General features: G+C 37.3%; 1 protein-coding gene across 1 annotated transcript in view; it reads left to right on the plus strand.

Moving 5' to 3' along the window:
- SLC17A6 (solute carrier family 17 member 6) overlaps nucleotides 1-22,282 on the plus strand; it is a 67,845-nt gene extending 45,563 nt beyond the window's left edge. Inside the window, exons 4-12 of the mRNA XM_070735214.1 lie at nucleotides 932-1,046; nucleotides 5,326-5,413; nucleotides 6,603-6,689; nucleotides 9,249-9,391; nucleotides 10,153-10,302; nucleotides 15,028-15,160; nucleotides 19,402-19,512; nucleotides 21,356-21,483; nucleotides 21,947-22,282. Coding sequence (XP_070591315.1) covers nucleotides 932-1,046; nucleotides 5,326-5,413; nucleotides 6,603-6,689; nucleotides 9,249-9,391; nucleotides 10,153-10,302; nucleotides 15,028-15,160; nucleotides 19,402-19,512; nucleotides 21,356-21,483; nucleotides 21,947-22,282 — 1,291 coding nt within the window. The remainder of the gene's footprint in view (nucleotides 1-931; nucleotides 1,047-5,325; nucleotides 5,414-6,602; nucleotides 6,690-9,248; nucleotides 9,392-10,152; nucleotides 10,303-15,027; nucleotides 15,161-19,401; nucleotides 19,513-21,355; nucleotides 21,484-21,946) is intronic.
- The last annotated feature ends 987 nt before the right edge of the window (nucleotides 22,283-23,269 follow it).

Raw genomic sequence — 23,269 nt, forward strand, 5'->3', positions numbered from 1 at the left:
CAACTGAATATAATGGGATTTCTGTAGCAGTTGTGTATATGAATATATTGTAAATCGAGAAAACTTTACAAAGATATTATTGAAAGTAATCTATATGTCCTCACTGAGAGGAAATCAAACTCCTCAATAGTACTGTAATTGATCTTACCACTCAAAATCTTATTGCAATGCGAGTTTTATATCATAAGGATTCTTGTTTCATATAAGGATGGATTTGGAAGCATCAGAAAATATGAAATATTTAATATCAAATTATTATGTAAATAAAATGAATTTGGACATGGTATTTTTTCCCAATTTAAATCCTAGGTTTTTTTTCCTCCTGGAAAAGAAAAAGCACACATTTTTAATTTTATCCACAAATAAGTTGTGACATATTTTGGTCTGAGAAACCCATCCAGGCTCCAGCAATAAATCTGCAACTGAACCTGGATCAGTTCCAACATTTATATGTTACAGAGAACACAAATATAAATCAACTACAGGTAGGCCTTGACTTGCAACAGTTTGCTTAGTGAGCATTCAAATTTCTAACAGCACTGGAAAATGTGAATTAAGATCATTTTTCAAGCTTAAGACAATTGCAGCATCCTTACAGTCATTGGATCAAAATTCAGTTTCTTGGGAATTGACTCATATTTATGATAGTTGCAGTATCCTGGAGTCAAGGATCACCTTTTACGACCTTCTGACAAACAAATGGGGAAGCCTAATCTACTTAACAACTGCATAGATTCATTTAACAACTGTGGCAAGGAAAGTCATAAAATGGATAAAACTTTACTTAACAACTCTCTCAACTTAGCAACAGAAATGTTAGGCTCAATTGTGGTCATAAGTCGGAATAAGGACTGCCTGTATTAGATCTATAGGTAAACATGATTACTAGCATTCAGACATAGTTCTCAATAATTCCATTAATTTCTTTCAGGGTCTTTGGTGCAGCGATACTACTGACATCTACCCTCAACATGCTAATACCATCTGCTGCCCGGGTGCATTTTGGATTTGTCATCTTTGTTAGAATCTTGCAAGGTTTGGTTGAGGTATGGAACTGAAGTGCAAACTCTTCTATGGACAGCTTGATTTGCTGGTTCTCTTTGGTATGCCCCTCAGTGTGACATATTGTTTCAGCATCTTGCCTATTGAAGGGGGGGGGGATAGTCACTTCAGAGGAAAAGGGAGGCCCATTGCTCTGGGCAACCAGTCCTGGGGGGATGCCTCCAACTCACTACTACCTTCATCTCCTGTCTTCTATCTACCTTTCCTTTTAATATAATTTTCACGGGTATATGTATGTAGATTGTTCTGAGTTCGGGTTTTGCCCTGTGTAATATTTTGCATGTTTATGCGACGTTTCAGTGAAATCACATCCACCATCATCAGGCTGAAGTTTCCAAGCTTCGTGCTGTTGTAAAATGGAATGTCTGCAACTGTCATTTCTTCCTAGTGTATAGTGTGGGGGTGGAGATTTGGTTTGAATGTAGCAAATAGATTGGGTGATTATGTTTCAGTGATCTGATTGGTTGGTGTAATCATAATTATTAGAAGGATTGACATGGTGATTTTATGAAGTGTTTTTTTTTAAGGCTGGTTTCCAAATTTCAAAAGTCCAAAATCATAATTATTAGAAGGATTGAATGGTGATTTTTATGAAGTGTTTTTTTTGTTTAAGGCTGGTTTCCAAATTTCTGGTAGGCGGGACGTGTCATCTCTTTTATTCATGCAAAGGGGGCTCCTTTCAATTTCTATGGCTTCTAGGGCAATTCTTCTATATAAATTCTCTGTTTTGTGAAGTAATTTAGTTTTTTCAAAGTCAATTTTGTGCCCTGTTTTTTTAATGTGCTGGACAAGGGAGGAAGTCTTATCTTCTTTTTTAACTGCATTCACATGTTCTGCAAGGCGTGCACTTACTCTTCGGTTGGTTTGTCCAATGTATGTGGCTGCACATGTTTTGCAAGGGATTTCATAGATTCCTTGGTATTCCAATTGGATTTTATCTTTGGGGCTCCTTAGGATATTAGATATTTTTTGGTTGGTGCAAAATGAATCCAGCCTAGGACACACTATCTACCAAAAGAAAACCCATACCAACCATTATCTAAATGCACACTCACACCACCACCCCGCACAAATCACCTCAGTGGCCAAAACTCTCATCACCAGAACCAAACGCTTAGCTGACCATGAGCACTTAAAAACTGAATTGAACAAACTCAAAGATGTATTAATTTCTAATGGATTCGAAGAGAAAACAATCACAAATCTAATCAAAAAAGAGACACCCCCCAAAAAACAAGATCAAGAACAGGACAATGGTACCACCATCCTCCCTTACATCAAGGGCACCACAGACAAAATTAGTAAAATCCTGCACAAACATAACATCAAAACTTCATTTTGCACCAACCAAAAAATATCTAATATCCTAAGGAGCCCCAAAGATAAAATCCAATTGGAATACCAAGGAATCTATGAAATCCCTTGCAAAACATGTGCAGCCACATACATTGGACAAACCAACCGAAGAGTAAGTGCACGCCTTGCAGAACATGTGAATGCAGTTAAAAAAGAAGATAAGACTTCCTCCCTTGTCCAGCACATTACTTCACAAAACAGAGAATTTATATAGAAGAATTGCCCTAGAAGCCATAGAAATTGAAAGGAGCCCCCTTTGCATGAATAAAAGAGATGACACGTCCCGCCTACCAGAAATTTGGAAACCAGCCTTAAACAAAAAAAACACTTCATAAAAATCACCATTCAATCCTTCTAATAATTATGATTTTGGACTTTTGAAATTTGGAAACCAGCCTTAAAAAAAAATACTTCATAAAATCACCATGTCAATCCTTCTAATAATTATGATTACACCAACCAATCAGATCACTGAAACATAATCACCCAATCTATTTGCTACATTCAAATCAAATCTCCACCCCCACACTATACACTAGGAAGAAATGACAGTTGCAGACATTCCATTTTACAACAGCACGAAGCTTGGAAACTTCAGCCTGATGATGGTGGATGTGATTTCACCGAAACGTCGCATAAACATGCAAAATATTACACAGGGCAAAACCCGAACTCAAAACAATCTACATATATATATATATATATATATATATATATATATATATATATATATATATATATTGGTTTTCGTATATATATATATATATATATTATTGGTTTTTGTACATACATAATACAATACAAACAACATACAACAGTGCTCTGTGCATGTGTTCCCATCACCCGACTAAACATACATTCTCCACCACCAATTGGGGGGGGGGGTGTTCAAATATTTACAAGTATATATTCTGTTATTTCCTCAGCTCTGATTTGCATTTATTTACAATTCAAAGAGTGATTGGAGTTTATCTTTCACCTTTTCATCGCAAATTTTACTTAACATATAATCTTTCACCTTGTCCCATCGTTCCATCAGTTTCTCCAGTTTGTTTTCATTAAAGTTGTTTAATCTTATTTCCATAATTTCAAAGTGAATGTGATCCACCATGTACCAGTACCAATTCTGTAATGTCCATTTTTTAACCTCTTTCCAACCCAATACCACTACTGCTTGAGCACTTTCCACTGCTGCAGTTTTTATTTCTTTAAAATCTCTCAGTTCTCTTTGTTTAACTAATACCGCTATTTCTTTTGTAATTATCCACTTAATGTTTAACATCTTATTTATTTCATTCTGCACTTCCTTCCAGAATTTCTGAACTTTAGCACACTACCTTTCCTATTCAGCTTGGCATCTTCAAGTATCTTAAAGGGGCCGTTTCAAATTAACTGTCCAAAATAGTGGCATTTTTGGGGAGCATGATGCCTCTCTGTGTAGGCTGCTTCTGTGGGATGTGATGATCTACCTAAACAAGCACAAGCCAAATTGGAAAATAATCCCAAATGTACTTTTCCAAAGTTAAAATATCCCATAAGTTATAGAAAGCTTTTACCGGATTTAAATGGTGAGGTATTTGATGCATAAATGGGGTGGTGCAAATACAGAATCTCTTTTAAATCTTTTTATTTGTTTAAAATCTGGAGGCAGGAGAAAATGAGAAAAGTCAGTGATTAAGGTATCCATAAATTGAGAACTGGCAGTTAAGATGCCAATGTTTGTTTGTTTGTTTGTTTGTTTGTTTGTTTATTTATTTATTTATTTATTTATTTATTTATTTATTTATTTATTTATTTATTTATTTATTTATTTATTTATTTATTTATTTATTTATTTATTTATTTATTTATTTATTTATTTATTTATTTATTTATTTATTTATTTATTTATTTATTTTGTCCAATACAAATAGAAAGTTAAGGAGAATAAAAACGTGTAGTAGTAGATATCAAGGAAGGGATAGAAGAAGAGATATGAGAATAGAATACATCAATGAAGAGTAGAGGAAGGATATATGGATGGGAGAAAAGATATATAAAATATAGGAGAGACAATTGGACAGGGGACGGAAGGCACATGCTCGCCCCTTACTGACCTCTAAGGAATCTGGAGAAGACAACCTTGGAAAGTCTAAGGGAAAAATGTTGGGGGTTGGGGTATTCAGACTGGATTATATGACTTTTTAGGTCCATGAAGACCCAGATTGTTGGCGGCAATATTATGACTCTGTAAATGGATTCCAGAGGGCTGTAAAGCATTGTGAGGTGGTATATAAATCTAAGTGCTATTGCTATTCCTACTCTTTAATTCTGTGGTCACATATCTGGGCTGCAAAAATCTGTATCATCCCTAGACAGCAGCAATGAGTTGAAATATTTCGTAGCAATTTGCTGCCATGTCTAGGGGACATCTGGATTTTGCCATCAAAATATGATAGCCAAGGCATGGGTCTCAAGAAAAGCTCTAGCAGAAGAAGAGCAGTACAGAAGCAAGATGAATGCTTATTGCTGACCACTTGTCCCCTCTGCAAAAAAGATGCAGTAGCCCTCTGCAATGAAAGTGGAGATGTCAGAAACCCCATTGGTTCTCCCAGCTACCATTGCTGATTGGCCACTTCCTTGTTTTTGCTCTCCTTTTCTTTCTTCCCAGTGTGAAGAAATGAAGAGAGAAAAGACACATTTTGCACATTAGTGCCAGTTGTGGGATTCAATTTTTTTTACTACTGGTTCCGTAGGCATGACTTGCTGCACATTGTGTGGGAAATGATACTGTAAAATCTCCATTCCCACCCTATTTTAGGGGAAGGATGTTGTAATAAATGTAATAAATACATTTCCCACTTTTGTTTTATCCTTTTTCTTGTATGTCAGTTGTAGCATCTGTAAACCAAGTAACCTTCTTCACAGGGTGTAACTTATCCAGCTTGCCATGGAATTTGGAGCAAGTGGGCTCCTCCCTTAGAGAGAAGTAGACTAGCAACTACATCTTTCTGTGGTAAGTGACATCTGCATTATTTCACTTGTTTTGTATTCTCCTGTTTCTAACATACAATGAAATAAACGCATCATCAATATTCAGATACTTTGGAGTTAAATTTTGTTTCCACAGAGAACAATTTAGACTCATTCTGTTTGTTAAGGTTTGTTAAGAAGTTGAGAACCTATTCTTGAATGTTAGATTTCTTATTCAGGTGAGAACATTTGGATTTATCAGTCTGAATTATTATTTGTGGAAGAATAATGTGTTTTCCCGGGTTTTGTGCATTAACTTACAGTTCTGGAAATGACATTAAATTAAGCCATTGTAGCTGTGACATTAAATGAAAGGATCTAAGCATAAGCACATAGATCACAATATTAATATATTGAAGATGGTGTGATACGTGGCTAAGATGAAGAAAGATAAAGGTTATATTCTTCCAACAACCGAGTGTTTTGAGATCATCTTTCCCAGCCCAGGACTGGGAAATTTACACTGGGCAACCATGATAGTTTATGGTCTATAAGCTTCAATGAAGATACCTTCATTCAGCAATGGATGAGATTCAGGTTGAGAACAACAATAATAATAAAAATATTACACCAACTTTCCAGCTTGACAAATAAAGTCAAATGGATCCAAAAGAATCTCTTAAGTATTCAAGGTTACTGTTTATTGGATACATTTTTATGTGGATTTATAGGATGGTTATATGAACTAATTATCTGGCAACATTAAGATAAGATTGTGAAATTTGTAGAGGTTATTTCATCTATTTTCCTCTATGGAGAGGGGCGGCATACAAATCTAAATAATAATAATAATAATAATAATAATAATAATAATAATAATAATAATAATAATAATAATAATAATAATAATTTTCAACTTCATGTATACCTGAAAGGAAATTGATTAGGAAAGAATGACTGAAATAATTCACATGGTCACTTTAACCAGAAGCTATTAGTGAACAGTTTTCTTAGAAATTACAAAAATGTCTTCCAAACGCACTCAATAGGAGTCATAAAGAGGTTTCCATGGCATAATTCATAGCTTTGCATAATGATATCACGAGATAGGAAAAGCCAGTGCCCCTGCTGATACCCAAGATGCCAAAGGGAATTAAATTTCAGACTTGATGCCATTTCAACAGATGTTTATAATTTACTCATGATTTTTAAAAATTATTATTATTCTCTAGGATCCTATGCAGGTGCAGTCATTGCAATGCCATTGGCTGGGATATTAGTGCAATATACAGGATGGTCTTCTGTGTTCTACGTGTATGGTATGATCTTCTCTTCTCATCTTGCTTTAGAAAAATAATGTGGGAAAGTTAGCAACCATAAATATAATCCAAAAGTTTTAGAGGAAGGATAAAGCACCCATTCAGGATCATACCCAACAATGTCACTCTACTCAACAATGTTCTGAAATTCAGGGAAACAAGGAAAGATGATTTTTGGCAATCCCTTTGTTTATGGGTCCATCATCCTTAATGCTGTTTTGATGTTTTCCTGGGCTTTGAGCTTGACAGCTCAAAGCCAGTTTTGGAAACCCAGATTTTGACTCAGAATATGGCTCAGTTCCTCCCAGTTTGGGCCGATTCTATACAACCGGTAGTAACTTGGGGGCCTGGATTTCTAGAACTAGCAGTGACCCAGACCTGCCATGCCCTCCAAGCCAGTTCTCCCGGAAACACTGTAGGCACCATCATCTTGGGGTTTTGCTTTTGTGCATGTGCACAAGCTTTTTTAAAAGTGCTGCACATGTATGTCTGCCTGAGCAAAGCTCACACATGGCATGTGCATCACATCACATCACTGAACAAAATGGCAGTGGGAGAATCCAGAACCCACCCCTGATATGGCTGTGTTCTAATACTATATATAAATACAGTGATACCTCGTCTTACAAACCCCTCATCACATGAACTCTTCGAGATACGAACCCGGGGTTTAAAAAATTTTTGCCTCTTCTTCCAAACTATTTTCACCTTATGAACCTGCCACCGCCTCCGGACTTCCATTGCCAGCCAAAGCGCCCGTTTTCACGCTGGTGGGATTCCTCTGGTGGGATTCCCCTGGAGCATCGCAAAATCTGGACGTGGGGTTTCCCATGGAGGGGAACCTCAGGGGAATCTCACCAGCATGAAACCGGGCACTTCGGCTGGCAAAAGGGGTGAATTTTGGGCTTGCACGCATTAATCGCTTTTCCATTGATTCCTATGGGAAACATTGCTTCATTTTACGAACTTTTCACCTTACGAACTTCATCCTGGAACCAATTAAGTTCATAAGACGAGGTATCACTGAACAGTAGAATCATGAAGAGAAAACTCTGGGGGAATTTAGACAGAAAGAACATTCAAAATGGACAAATTAGATTGCCTAGAAATACAATTCCCCACACAGTGGAATTGTTCAGAATGTCAAATTTGGCCTAAATGAGGACAGTGACTCAATCATGTTGCACTTAATTCAGTGTAAAGGAGGGCAGGTTGAATTGCCAGCTACGAACCTGATCTTCAGTTAGAATAATTTTTATGGAAATGAAGTTAATTATTGTAAAAGGCATAGAAAATTCTCAGTAACAAACTGTAAGGGAGCACAAAGGACCCTTTCTGCAATATCCTTTTTCTGTTTTCTGTCAAATGGCTTTTTAACTGAAACATTGTGATAGCATGGTAGGTGGGACATTCTTGTATAGGCAGTAACTATTACAAATTTGAGATAACTCCAGATTAAGAATAATCCACCTTTGGAAGGCATAAAATATTATATGATCATTGAACATTCCCTCCCAAATGTCTCAAATTTCATTTATGCAATATTTCCAAAGTTCTCGAGAGTCCAGTAATTTTCCAAGTATTTTCAGAGATGTTACGATTTGCAAAGTTTTGACCTTTTAAAAATTAACATTGTTTTAAGAGGGGCAATTATATGAACCATGTGGATTTACAGAATGAAACTAGAGATGAAAAAATTATCCACAACTAATTCTCTCCATATGTGGATGATATGCCAAGGATCAGATTTATTTTTACCTACTCTTTCCTTTTTCTCCCATAGTTTGGCCACAGTTCTCATTCTTCTCCATCTCTACTATAAGATTCAAGTGTCAGGCCAAAATAGATAAGACCTGAAAGATAGCGTTCACCCCATTGTCCCTTATTTTATGCATTCTCTTTCATTTTGTGCAAGGAATCCATCAAATTAGATAGGAATTTTTATTCAGCTTTTTAAGGTGGTCTTTTTCATCTGGACTACTGTGGCTTGTACCCATTGAATTTCATGGAATCTTCTGAAAAGGCCTAAAACTATTCAATTTATGTTGGAAAGTGATGGTGAAGAAATGAACATATTAAGTTTGCTTAGAAGACGGGTGGATTTTTGATTATTTTTTTTAAAGCTGTGATCAAGAAGAATTTACATCCCTGTTTTTATAAGGTTACATCAGACTTTGGAAATGTACCAGTGGTGTGTTCTACGAACCAGTAGTGGCAGGGGGGAAAGTTCCGCCCACCCACCCTGGATGCTTCTGCGCATGCATAGAAGCATCACACACGCACAAAAGCATGGACATGAACTATTAGTGATGAGATTTAGAACCCATCACTGAACTGTACCCCATAAATGACTCTTGTAGAGTAGTAGAATCATTGGAGATTGCATGCTTTCTTGGGGATACATTTGAAATAGAATTAAAATATAGATAGAAGTGTCTGTTTAGATAAAAAACACCTTCAAGCAGATGATTTTTCTTTAAAAAAATCAATGTTTGCTTCTTGTGTAGGAGGTTTCAATTTCAATTCCATTTCAATTTGTCATCATATTATATCCAACAGGAAGTTTTGGCATTGTCTGGTATATGTTTTGGTTTTTGGTGTCATATGAGAGCCCTGCAACGCATCCTACAATTACAGATGAGGAGCGCAGATACATAGAAGAAAGTATTGGAGAGAGTGCTAATCTTCTAGGAGCAATGGAAGTAAGGATTTCACTACTGTGTGTGTTTCTGTACAGACCTCAAGAAAAACAATAAGCTGCCAGTTAAGTCAGAGACTGTACTATAAATGAAGTTGGTGTCATCTGAGCTACAGTATGTAGCACTTAATCTTGTTATAGTATTTTTCTTTTAAAAAAATCAATTGCTATATTAAATCTTATCTTTTGGATTCTCACTCCAGTCCTCACTACAGGTAAAGATTATGTAACACAAAGAACAATAATAACACAGACAAGTTGGGGTTTTTTGTTGCTATGTATGTGCTTATATACATCAATTTAAATCTTTATTATAATCAAAGGCAAGCAAAATAAGTCAATAGAATATATATTCTATTTCTTTCTCTGATTTTCTTTTGTTTTTCATTGTGTTTCTCTTCACATATTTAATACATAAACAAAAATAAAAATTATTTTTATAAAATGACAGATTGTTTGTTGCGTGCACATACATATGGGATTGTGCTGATAATTAATAATGACAAAAATACAGCCAATAAACCATGAGAAGAGTGGCAGGTAATTGGAACATAATTTTTCAAGATATATAGCTTGTAGCTTGTAGTTCATGGTGCTGTAATCACTGTTCTCTTGAAATTTTCAGTTTTGGTTTGTTTTTCACACGTGCTAGTGAGAAAGAAGAAAGGCAGAAGCATGCAGAATAAGAACACAGAATAAGCGTGCAATCTTATTTGAAGTCTCTAATATGTCCAAGAAATAACCACCTGCTGTTTTCATTTACAGAAATTCAAGACTCCGTGGAGAAAATTTTTTACTTCTATGCCTGTCTATGCAATCATTGTTGCAAACTTCTGTCGAAGTTGGACTTTTTATCTGCTCCTTATTAGTCAACCTGCTTACTTTGAAGAGGTGTTTGGATTTGAAATAAGTAAGGTAATTTATGTTATTTTAAAAGAAACTGGGATATTTATTTATTTATTGGATTTGTATGCCACCCTTCTCCGCAGACTCGGGGCGGCTAACAACAATGGTAAAACAACATGTAACAATCCAATTTAATAAAACAACTAAAAACCCTTATTGTAAAAAACCAAACATACACACAAACATACCATGCATAACTTTTAATGGCCTAGGGGAAGGAATATCTTAACTCCCCCATGCCTGGCGACAAAGGTGGGTCTTGAGTAATTTGCGAAAGACAAGGAGGGTGGGGGCCGTTCTAATCTCTGGAGGGAGTTGATTCCAGAGGGCTGGGGCCGCCACAGAGAAGGCTCTTCTCCTGGGGCCCACCAAATGACATTGTTTGGTCGACGGGACCTGGAGAAGGCCAACTCTGTGGGACCTTATCGGCCGCTGGGATTCGTGCAGTAGAAGGCGGTTCCGGATGTATTCTGGCCCAATGCCAGGCAGGGCTTTAAAGGTCATTACCAGCACTTTGAATTGTGAATTGTAAAGGTTCTTGGACTCTCAACATAAAATAAATGGATCTTCCTTAATACTCACCAGGCTTCCTATCCCATCATACAAAAAAAGAGATTCTTATAATCTTTTACAAGCAAGTCGTTTATTTCTTTGAAGCATAATCTGTATTTTCAAAATTGTTTCTGATTCTCATAGAAACCAGTGAAAATCTTAGAAAATAAAAAGTGGGTAACTATAGTGTAGTGCGCTCTCTCTCTGTGTGTATTTTGCTTTCCTCAGAGAGAGGAGTGGGTATGAGCATGCATTATCCAACCATAGTGATTAAAATAGAAATTTAGAACTTTGTAACTTTATAGAGATAAATGTACAAAGGTGGCTGGTGACCTATTTCATCTCCTCTCCAGATACTGCATACCGATTAGAAAGTTCATGGACCATGTGGCCTCTTTTTATGATGCTTTAATGTTTGGAAGCATTAGTCTTCCAAGTTGAAGAATATCATCTGTAAAGAAGGAAAAACATGCATTTAATTGATAAACGGAACACTAGATTTCAGTTGTGTTGTGTTCATAGGTTAACAGCTCTTGGATTAATCCTTGAACAACTACTTTTAAACTACATAAAAGGACTTTGGGGTTTTTTCTCCCACCCATCCCATTGTTGTTGTTGTTTTGCAATGATGGAAGTAATGTCAAAAGCACTGAGGTTGAAAGGATTAGCTGGTGACATCGCTGTTGTCCAGATGACATCCTTTGCAATGATGATCTGTGATATACAGTTATGTTCAAAATTTTGAATTTACACACCCCTAGCAGTTATCTAGAAAGACTAGTTCCTGTTTTTCTGTTGTATTAGACTGAGCTGGTTCATAATTATAGCCCATTAATTACAGGGTGTTCTTCAACATATTTTGTCTTCTAGCTTAGCTTACTCTGACAGGTCTCACTTTACAGAAAACAGCTTGGTATTTCTCACATAACCTACTAAATCAGAAATAGCATCTAAAATTAGATCGTCTTACAGCAGACGTTTACATTTTTAACCAGCTTTTATGTCTGGTGAAATTTAATTAAGATATTTTTTCAAGTCTAGAATACATTTTAAGTATTAAACCACAGTGCACCATGTTTTGCATTGGCCTGCAATGTATTCACCCATCAGTATGAAGCAATGTAATTTTGCCCACTCGGTTTATGGCCCACTCAGGAAAGTATATCTTGGTGGTCCTGTTGGGTGATCAAATCATAAAAGTCATGTTGTCTCAAGCTCCATCTCTCATCATATGTCCCATGATCTATAGAGGTTGTGGGTGCTCCAGAACTTGTCAGTGATCTAAAACTGCAGGTTTTAAGGGGAAAAAATGGACAATTGAAATGGTAAAGGGTTTCCTGCTTGAGCAGGGCTTGGACTGTAGAAGATTCCAAGGCCCCTTCCAATTCTGTTATTCTGTTATTCTATTCCTTGTGAAAGGGATAGAGCTTGCAATAAAGAATGGCATTATGCTGTTTTAATTGTTTTGATCAAATTACTGGATTCTGCTGATACCACTACGGAAAGGGGCGGCATACAAATCTAAATAATAATAATAATAATAATAATAATAATAATAATAATAATAATCCCCCAAGCCATGATGGTGCAGTGCTTACCAGTAAAATGCAGTATTGCAAGCTAATTCTGCCAACTTCCAGCAGTTTAATTCTGACCAGCTCAAGGTTGAGTCAGCTTTCCATCTTTCTGAGGTCAGTAAAATGAGGACCCAAATTATTGGGGGCAATATGCTGACTCTATAAACTACTTAAAGAGGAATGTGAAGCACCATGGGTCAGTATATAAGTCTAAGTATTATTGCAATCTCCTGAACTTTAGGTCTTTTAATCATATCCTTAAATAATCACCTGGGATCCTTTGTCAATTGCAAGATTCCAGTTGGAAGTTGCTCCTACCTCAATTTTCAACCTCTGCAGAATATTTTATTTCCCTCATTATTTCTCAACGGTCAACTCCCTAGATCCAGGTGTGTAATGCTACTTAGGATGCTGCATTTGCAGCCTTTAAATACTGCTAAGAGGCAGAACAAAGGCAGCTCCAATTCCTCTGCATAAATATTTTTCCTCAGTTTTTTGCCTACTATGAATCCATTTTTTAGTTCCATCAACACCAAATTCATCTTTTGGACATACTGGGGAATAGCAATGATAGAAGTAGATATTAAATATTTTGCTAAATTGATCTTTAGGGAGATAAGGCCTAAATAACAATTTGCAATCTTATCAACATTGAAATGCTGAGTTTAAATATTCTGAAAGGGTTCTAATTTATATTTGGTCTAGGACATTATTATGTGCTGCTTATTTATTATTAAGAAAATGTGTGTAGCTGGGAAAGTTGCTATAAATATTATTTTGTCTACACTCACTAGAAACAAAAAGGCTAATTTATATCCACACTGGTAACATTTATTTTATTAGAAATGATCAAGATAATATACCTTAAGTTTGCTTGAGTTTATAAAGCCAGCCTTCCTCAAACTGGTGCCAGGGTCCATACAGATTGGTAATTATGATTTATATTAGTGATGGCAAACCTATGGCACGGGTGCCACAGGTGGCACACAAAGCCATATCTGCTGGCACACGAGCCATTGCCCTAGCTCATGTGTGTGCCGGCCAGCTGATTTTTGGCTCACACAGAGGCTTTGGGAGGACATTTTTGGTTTCCAGAGAGCCTCCAGGGGATGGGAGAGGGCATTTTTACACTCCCCCGGTTCCAGGGAGCCTTTGGAGCCTGGGAAGGGTGAAACACGAGTCCACTGGGCCCACCAGAAATTGGGAAACTGGCTGTTTCCAGTCTCCAAAGGGCCTCCTTGGGGTGTGAGGAGCTGTTTTTTCCCTTCCCAGGTATTAGATTATGGGTGTGGGCACTTGTGCAATCACGATAGCGTGCATGCTCGCTGTTTTGGCACCCAAGGGAAAAAAGGTTCACCATCACTGATCTATATAGTCCAAATAATTTGAAAATTAGCAGTATAGGTAGTCCTCAATTTACGACCACAACTGAGTCCAGAATTTCTGTTGCTAAGTGAGACAAATGGTAAAGTGATGTTTTGACCCTTTTTACAATCTTTCTTGATAACAGTTTTTAAATGAATCACTGCAGTTGTTAAGTACCATATTTTTTTGGAGTATAAGATGCCCCAGAGTATAAGAGTTTAGTTTAGTTTATTTAGTTTAGTTTATTTAGATTTGTATGCCGCCCCTCTCCGAAGACTCGGGGCGGCTAACAACAATAAAAAACAATGTAACAAATCTAATATTAAAAAGTAATCTTAAAAAAACCAAATTTAAGAGACCAATCATACCAACAAGCATACCATGTATAAATTCCATAAGCCTAGGGGGAAGGGAGAAAAAAAATTTCAGTTCCTCCATGCCTGACGACAGAAGTGGGTTTTTAGGAGCTTGCGAAAGGCAAGGAGGGTGGGGGCAACTCTGATATCTGGGGGGAGCTGGTTCCAGAGGGTCGGGGCCGCCACAGAGAAGACTCTTCTCCTGGGTCCCGCCAAATGACATTGTTTAGTTGATGGGACCCGGAGAAGGCCAACTCTGTGGGACCTAACCGGTCGCTGGGATTCGTGCGGCAGAAGGCGGTCCCGGAGATATTCTGGTCCGGTGCCATGAAGGGCTTTATAGGTCATAACCAACACTTTGAATTGTGACCGGAAACTGATCGGCAACCAATGCAGACTACGGAGTGTTGGTGTAACATGAGCATGCTTTGGGAAGCCCATGATTGCTCTTGCAGCTGCATTCTGCACGATCTGAAGTTTCCGAATACTTTTCAAAGGTAGCCCCATGTAGAGAGCATTACAGTAGTCGAGCCTCGAGGTGATGAGGGCATCTTATACTCTGAAAAACACAGTAGGTAACCCAGTGGAATCTGGCTTCCGCATTGATTTTGTTTGTCAGAAGGTTGCAAATGTTGATTGCATTACCCCAGGACATTGCAACAGTCATAAATATGAATAATTTACCAAGCGTTTGAATTTTGATCATGGGGAATGCTGTAACAGTCATATGTGCATAAAACAGTCATAAGTCACATTTCTCAGGGCTATTATAACATTGAGGAGTCACTAAACAAACTGTTGTGAGCTCATTCACCTGCTCAACCCACCCCCCAAACCATCAATTTATTCTGTAACAACTCATTTATTACAATTTCTGATTTTAGGTAGGAATGTTGTCTGCACTGCCACACTTAGTGATGACCATTATTGTGCCTATCGGGGGACAAATTGCAGACTTTCTAAGAAGCAGGCAAATTCTTTCAACCACAACTGTCAGGAAGATAATGAACTGTGGAGGTAAGTTTATTGTTGTTATTTAAAGGCTTGTTGGAACAACCTACAAACACTGTAACAAATTCACTACAGGTTTGTTTTTTAATTTTTTAAAATTAATTTTTAACAAATTTTATATCACACAGCATAAAACAGTGTATAGTGAATTGTGCCCACCACCTAGACAAACACACATTCCCCACCACCAAATCGGGGGTGTTTCTTGTATAGTCCACTTGACCCAAGAGCAATATATCTGTTTACATATTATAGAGTGATTCCAATTTATTTCTTGTAGCTTGGTCTCGGATTCTGCTCATCATATATCGTCTTACCTTGCCCCACCGTCCCATCAGTTGTCCCAACTCAGTTTCATTATCCGAATTTATCCTTTTATCCATAATTTCAAATTGAATATGGTCCACCATGTACCTATTCCAATTTTGCACTGTCCATTTTGTCGCATCCTTCCAACCCAAAACTATTACTGCCTGAGCGCTTTCTATTGCTGCTTTTTTATTTCTCTAAATTCTCCCATCACATTGCTTTTAACTAATACTGCCATTTCCTTAGTGATTGTCCATTGTATATTTAGCATTCTATTGATATCCTCTTTCACTTTTTGCCAAAATTCCTGCACTATCGGGCATTCCCAAAACATATGCATAAACACTCCTTTATCTTGACACCCATGCCAACAATTCCCCCTGACATTCTGCTGAAAATGTGCGAATTGAACGGGAGTAAAATACCACTTATGTAATATTTTCCTTCTCATTTCCCTGATTCTTGTATTTTTAATTTTCCTTATATTTTCTACTATATTTTCCATCTCTTGTACCTCTACCTGTATCTCATTTTGCCACCATTTAGTCAATCTATCAATCATATCCCCTTCTGACTGCACTAGCAATTTATATATATTGGTTGCTTGCGCCTTTATCCCCTCACTTTTTTCTCTTATTATTTTCTCTAACCCTGTCTCCTCCCTCCATAGTACTTCTTTATTCTCCCTTTCATTAAGATATTTACATATTGCATTTACTTGTAGCCACCTTCCCTTACCTAACCACCATTCTATACGATTTCTACTTGGCCTGCCATCCTTCTCATATAACTCAAATTCACTACAGGTTCATATAAGCCAGGGGTGGGAAACTGGCAGCCCACAGACTGGATGCATCACACACAGGCCATGCCCATGCCCACCCCAGCTCTCTGAAGGGACAAAACATTGCAATACATCTGCGCTGAGTTTGACACACATGCTATATACAGTACACGCTGCCCTGAGTTGCTTCGAGAAGGGCGGCATAGAAGTCAAACAAACAAACAAACAAATGCTGATAGACTACAAAATTGATTTGCCTCTAACTGTTGTAAAAAAGAAGTACCAGCATAACCAAAATAACCAAACACTGAACATGAATTTGGGTAAACTCTGGGAGACAGTGGAGGATGGAAGGAGGGAATTGGCGTGCTGTGGTCCATGGGGTTGAAAAGAGTTGGATGTGATCTAGCAACTCAATAAGAAAAGCTGTTTCAAAAATCCTTAATTAATACTTGGGTCATGGTAATCAATCATCACTGCTATCACTAATATCCTGGAGGAAGAGTTAGGGATAGGGTTAGAGTAAGGTAAATAAAGTTCCTTTCCAGTTAAACTCCACTTGCGGTGAATTCATGGACACAGAATCATAGAATTAGAAGATATCAAAAAGACAATTTAATCCAACCTAGCTCAGTGTAGTATTCAGTAAAGTATCTGACAGATGGATGTTCACCAATTAACAATTACAATTATATTATTGTGAGCCGCCCTGAGTCCTTTGTGATTGGGTGGCATAGAAGTCGAATTTTAAAAATAACGAATAAACGAATAAATGAATAAACGAATAAACGAATAAATGAATAAACGAATAAATGAACAAACAAACAAACAAACAAACAAACAAACAAAAGACAATATATGTAACTCAAGATTGAACTTGGGAACCTTTGGAGTTCTCAGAGTTTGGCTAATTGCTTGCATACATCTAATTACCAAGCTAGATAATATCATCAGTTTGTATAACTGTGGTGTTTACTGTTGATAATATACGATAACCTTCTCTTGCAATTTTGATGAGGATGTAGGGTTTTTATGATTATTTGGCTGCTACTTTATTTATTCTGTTTAAATTCATTTTAGAGGTTGTATATTTTATTTATGTATTTATTTTGTCAATCTTGTATTAGATAATACAGTGATCCCTCGATTTTCGCGGGTTCAAACTTCGCGAAACGGCTATACCATGGTTTTTCAAAAAATATTAATTAAAAAATACTCTCCGGTTTTTTTTCTATACCACGGTTTTTCTCACCCGATGATGTCATATGTCATCACCAAGAGTCACTTCTCTCTCTCTTTCTCTTTCTTTCCTGTCATTCTCTGCTTCAATCATTTTCTCATTTCTCTTTTTTTCTCCCTTTTTCTATAATTTTTTTCTCTCTCTCTACCTTCCACTCTCCCCCCTCTTGCTCTCTCTCTCTCTTTCTCCCTCTCTCTCTCCCTCTCTGTGAGAATGCCTGCCCCCACCTCTCCTGCAGCCCCCTCGCTGATAGCTGGGACAAAAGCGCCCTCAGCTAAGGGATTGTGAGAGGGGCGGGCATTCTCAAAGCGCTCAGAGCGGCTACCGGCCGAATGAGGAGGATGAGAAGCTGTAGCCGCCAGCGCTGCTGCAGGAGGACCCGTGTCCCAAGAAAGCTGGTGAGAGGGGTGGATCGGGCGGGCGGTAGCGGCGAGGGATCCAGAGGCGCTGGGGGGACGGGGGCAGCCGACATTCAAAGCAATCTTTGCCGGCCTCCGCACTTTCATCGCTCCCTGCCCTAATTTCAAGCCCGGCTCCTTGCGCTGCCTTGAAAAAGGGTGCGTGGGGGTAGTTTTTGGCTGTCCATAGCCAAAAATGGTGTTTTTACTTCCGCACCACTACTTCGCGGAAAATTGACTTTCGCGGGAGGTCTTGGAACGTAACCCCCGCGAAAATCGAGGGAACACTGTACATAAAAGTATATACAGAATTTGAATACATGAAATGAATAAAAATGAAAGGGAGCATTAGGAAAGGGACTGTAGGCACATATGTGCACTGATACATACCTCTTATAGACATAGAAAAATAGAAGAATGATGACAGAAAAAGACCTCATGGTGCATTTAGTCTGCCCTTATACTATTTCCTGTATTTTATCTTAGGATGGATATATGTTTGTCCCAGGCATGTTTAAATTCAGTTACTGTGGATTTACCAACTACCAGACCTCTAAGGAATGGGGTGAGGTCAACAGTAGACAGTCTAAGGTTAAAATTTTGGGGGTTTGGGGATGAAACCACAAAGTCGGATAGTGTATTCCAGGCATTGGCTACTCTGTTGCCAAAGTTGTATTTTCTGCAATCAAGTTTGGAGCGGTTCACTTTAAGTTTGTATCAATTGTGTGCTGGTGTATTGTTGTAGGTGAAGCTGAAGCTGTCTTTGCCATGTAGTGGATTGTAGTGGATAATTTTATGAACTACACTTAGGTCATACTGAAGGCGGTGTAGTTCTGAATTGTCTAAGCCCAGAATTTCAAGTGGTGGTATAAGGTATTCTGTTGTGAGCAGAGGAGTGTAGGGCTTTTCTTGTGAAATCTCTCTGGACATGTTCAATTGTATTAATGTCGGATATGCAGTGTAGGTTCCAGACAGATGAGCTGTATTCAAGAACTGGTCTAGCAAATGTTTTGCGTACTCTAGTTAGCAGTACATTATTACCAGAGAAGAAGGTATGCAAGATTAGGTTAACAATTCTTAATGCCTTTTTGGCAATGTTGTTACAGTGGGCTTAGGGGTAGGATCTGGCTATGGAGTTTATAGTATAAATGAATTTGTGTTTGCTTGATTCATTTTTGCAAGCAATCCTACAGAATCGTGGTGCCACTGAGCCGTCATTGTTTCTGTATTCTGGAAACTTTGATGATTTCATCAGGTATATATTGTATATATACTTTTCCTGGCAACAATATGGAAACAGCTTATCATCATCTTGTTCTAAGACCTTTTGACTTTCCAATCTATTCTACAACTCTGTTATTTACTGAAGTCTCTCCTCTATGTGCTAACTAAATTTACTCTGCTTAGCTTTTTGAAATGAGCTGAGACTGGCTAGGTGCTGTTACCTAGTTGTACTAAATGCTCGGAGAGAACAATAAATACTATCAAGGTTTTTTTTTTTAATTCTCCCCCCAAGGCTTTGGAATGGAAGCAACCCTTCTCTTGGTAGTTGGATATTCTCATACTAGAGGTGTGGCCATTTCCTTCCTTGTTCTTGCTGTGGGGTTCAGTGGATTTGCTATATCTGGTAAGTTTATTTCTTTATCAGTGTAATATATTCCATTATAATAAGCAAAATAAAGTGGGAAATATATAAGAGCTCAGTTTCTGGAATTCTTCCAACCCTTATACTAGTAATGGCCATAGGAGATACCTGAACTTTTCTCTGCATGAGGAAATTATGTTGTAACTAGATGATATAACATGTTGTAATTGGATGTGATATTAAAAGACAGATTGGCCTGTTTAACAAATTAACACAGTGGGAAGTGACCTTGCAGGTTATCTAGTCCAACCCCCTGTGCAAGCAGAAGACCGTACATCTGCCTCTACCTGGGATTGAACTCATAACCTTCTGATTGTGAGGCAAGAGCTCCATCTCTAGGCCACAGCAGCTAGGTCATATGCATCACTGTGTCTCTTACTGCCTATGTCTGCCAGAAAGCATGTGCTGGGTTGCACATACTTCATTCTGGTGCATGTGGTTGACAAGGAGGAATAAAGTGGTAATGAATAGGGCAGTCATCAAATTCTCAAGTCACAGTCTCTCTGCTATCCCTGGACCATCTGTCAGACAAAACTTTCTTTGCCCAACTTCTTCCACATATGAAACCATTAGTTCAACTGCAGAGAGTAATTCTTCTGCTACACCCCAATCTCTTTACATATTACTTTCCAGAATTCTGTAAGGTTTGGAAAAAAAAGAAAAAGAGCAAATTAGGAAAAACTCGTGTAACACTATGGATTACTAACCATGGAAGAAATCTGTATTTCTTTATTTCACTTCTTTATTAATAACCCATTGTATTGTGTGCGTTTCTGTTTTACCCTCATGTTGCATCTGGATATATTTTGTATCAGCAAGCATAGAGTGAGCTGTGTATACTCCACCCGGGATCTTATGGAGAAATGGCTTTATAATGGATCTTATGGAGGAATGGCATTTCTAGTCACTATCTGACTGCATCTTTCATTTACATGTATCTGAGATGCTTTCTGCAGTGCCCGCCAGATCCATCCTTATCTATTTCTTTTGACAGCTTCTCCCACTATGCCAGCTTTGATCCTGTTCTTTCCATTTCTGCAGTTATCTTACTGATAGACAGATGGATCCTGAGTTCATTCATATAATTTATTTCCAACATTTCACAGAGTTGGAAAGAATATAATATACGAGGGTCACCTAGAATGTAATGCACCACATTTTTTTCCTCAACAATTATTGATTAAACTCAATGAAACTTACACACTAGAGAGAATGATGTTTCTTCTACACTCCAAATTTTCTTCTACACATCCCATTCTATGGCTTTCCTCCAGCGAGACACAAAAGTGTGTATGTCCTGACAGTACCACTCCTTGTTCTGGTCACAAAGCCATTTCTGCACTGTGCAACTTCTAATGTGTAGTCTTCTAATGGTCTCACCATCTTTGCCCAGCAACTAACCATACTTCTGTTGACTGCAGATTCTCCATAAACTGTACACAATTATTTGTGAATATTCCCAACAGTTTCTCTGCAGTGAGAAATTCAATGACGACACACTGCTTGTAACGTACATCACTTACAGATGCCATTTAGAAACACTGCTGCAGCTACGCTGTCTCAAGAAATGCAAAATGTACACACACACTCCTTACAATTCAAATAATGTATATATAAAGTTTTTCATTCGTAACATTACTGTAGGCTGAGAAAAAGAATGTGGTGCATTACTTTCTGGGCGACCCTCGTAAGAATATGGATCTAAATGAATGTAATATCTCAAGGTTTACTATGAATACTGTTCTAGCCATAACAAGAAAAACAAATATTTAGTGATGTATTATTTTTCTATCACACTCTTAACAAAAATGATTTTATATTACAGGATTCAATGTCAATCATTTAGATATTGCTCCGAGATATGCCAGTATCTTGATGGGGATTTCAAATGGAGTTGGAACATTGTCTGGGATGGTATGCCCTATAATTGTTGGAGCAATGACAAAAAACAAAGTAAGTTTTTCTACATTACAGTTTCCAAAATTAGTTTTAGTTAATATTAGCCCTGAAAACAGTATTCATGTGCAATTTGATTAAATTCATTATCATAGGTCACAAGTTTAAATGGTGTAAATTCACATGTTATATTCTACAATAAAAGCAAATTCTTAGTAGCTTTTTCACCTTATGATGTTAATTAAAGTCCATCTGATGAATAAGATGAGAAATAAGGATAACATTCATTGTGTATTCTATTTTAAAATACAGCTACAATTTTATCCTTATTTTACCTTAAGATTTTTCAAGTTTTTCAAACTAGCTTTTGCTGTTACCTCTTACTCCTTAAATAGCATTTTCTTCTTCTTTTGTACAATAGATACAGTTCCATACTTCCTTTAAAACTCATTATAAGCCAAAAGAATCCTTCACAACTATTTTCTATGCTATTCTGATGTCCCTGCTTTTTTTGTCCTAGACACGCGAAGAATGGCAGTATGTCTTTCTTATTGCTGCTTTGGTCCATTATGGTGGAGTCATATTCTATGGGATATTTGCTTCGGGAGAAAAGCAACCGTGGGCAGACCCTGAGCAGACGAGTGAAGAAAAATGTGGCTTCATTCACGAAGATGAACTTGACGAAGAAACAGGGGACATTACTCAGAATTATGTAAATTATGGTACCACTAAATCTTATGGTGCTACGACCCAGATTAATGGTGGCTGGCCAGATGGCTGGGAGAAGAGAGAAGAATTTGTACAAGAAGGAGCACAAGACTCATATAGTTACAAGGAAGGAGAGGATTATTCATAACAGGCCTATGTTGGGTATATTTTGTAGTGTTTGTGATTTATTCATTGTGATTGTTTACGCACGCGTGCACCACACCCACGGACACAAATGTGACATAAACATGTAAACACATATCAAGAAGGTCTTACTATAAAAACCAAGAAATACTACCATTCAAGTGCAATCTGTATGAGTTTGTGACATTTCATCACTTCCATTTGGGTGTCTCCATTTTATAGAGTTTTAAGGGTTGTCTGGTCAAAACAACACAGGAAACTAGGTATTTGCAGTATAAAATGAGTGGAAAACTCAAAACTAAGGAAAAGCACAACTACCATCCAAGTTGGAACATCAAATGTTCAGTTTAGAAAGCCAAAACTTTTTGATCATTTAAAAATGCACTTACATGTTGTATTGAAAGAGAATAAAACATTGATTGTGTGGAGGTTTACTTGGAACAATGTAAGAAATGTATGGTTGGTCAAAAACAAGAATTTCTTATCGAGTAAGACTTCTATTTTAGCCCCAGTTCAAGTCCTTTAAAGAGAGTTTAATTGGGACTTTGCAGAGCAATCTAAAATATAATATTTCTTTATTGTGATTATATACCGTCAGGCTATTTTATTTTTCTTAATTGCTTTTATTGAACATTTAGGCACAAACTTTTCATTTTTGTTATTTGCAGTCTAATACACCAGATGTTTGTGTCAGGTTCTTCCTGATAGCTATCAAACAGTAAAACATATATTTATAGAGATAGATAGATTTATTTAGTCTGACCTTCCATGTAGAATAAATAAGCAAGATAAAAGAGTATTTCTTATAGTTGGTCTTTGTATAATTTAAAAATTACTGACCTTGTGTTCACCCAGACAAATCCAAAGAAAAATATACTGCAGACACAAAGCCCTAGAACAAACAAGTATTTCTTTCAAAGCCTTTTAAAGTAAATGCAAGAAAGGTAAAATAAAATAAAACAATTATTTGTTTAATTCTGGATAGTTTTTC

The sequence above is a fragment of the Erythrolamprus reginae genome, chromosome 1, assembly GCF_031021105.1.
Source record: "Erythrolamprus reginae isolate rEryReg1 chromosome 1, rEryReg1.hap1, whole genome shotgun sequence".
Classification (NCBI taxonomy): domain Eukaryota; kingdom Metazoa; phylum Chordata; class Lepidosauria; order Squamata; family Dipsadidae; genus Erythrolamprus; species Erythrolamprus reginae.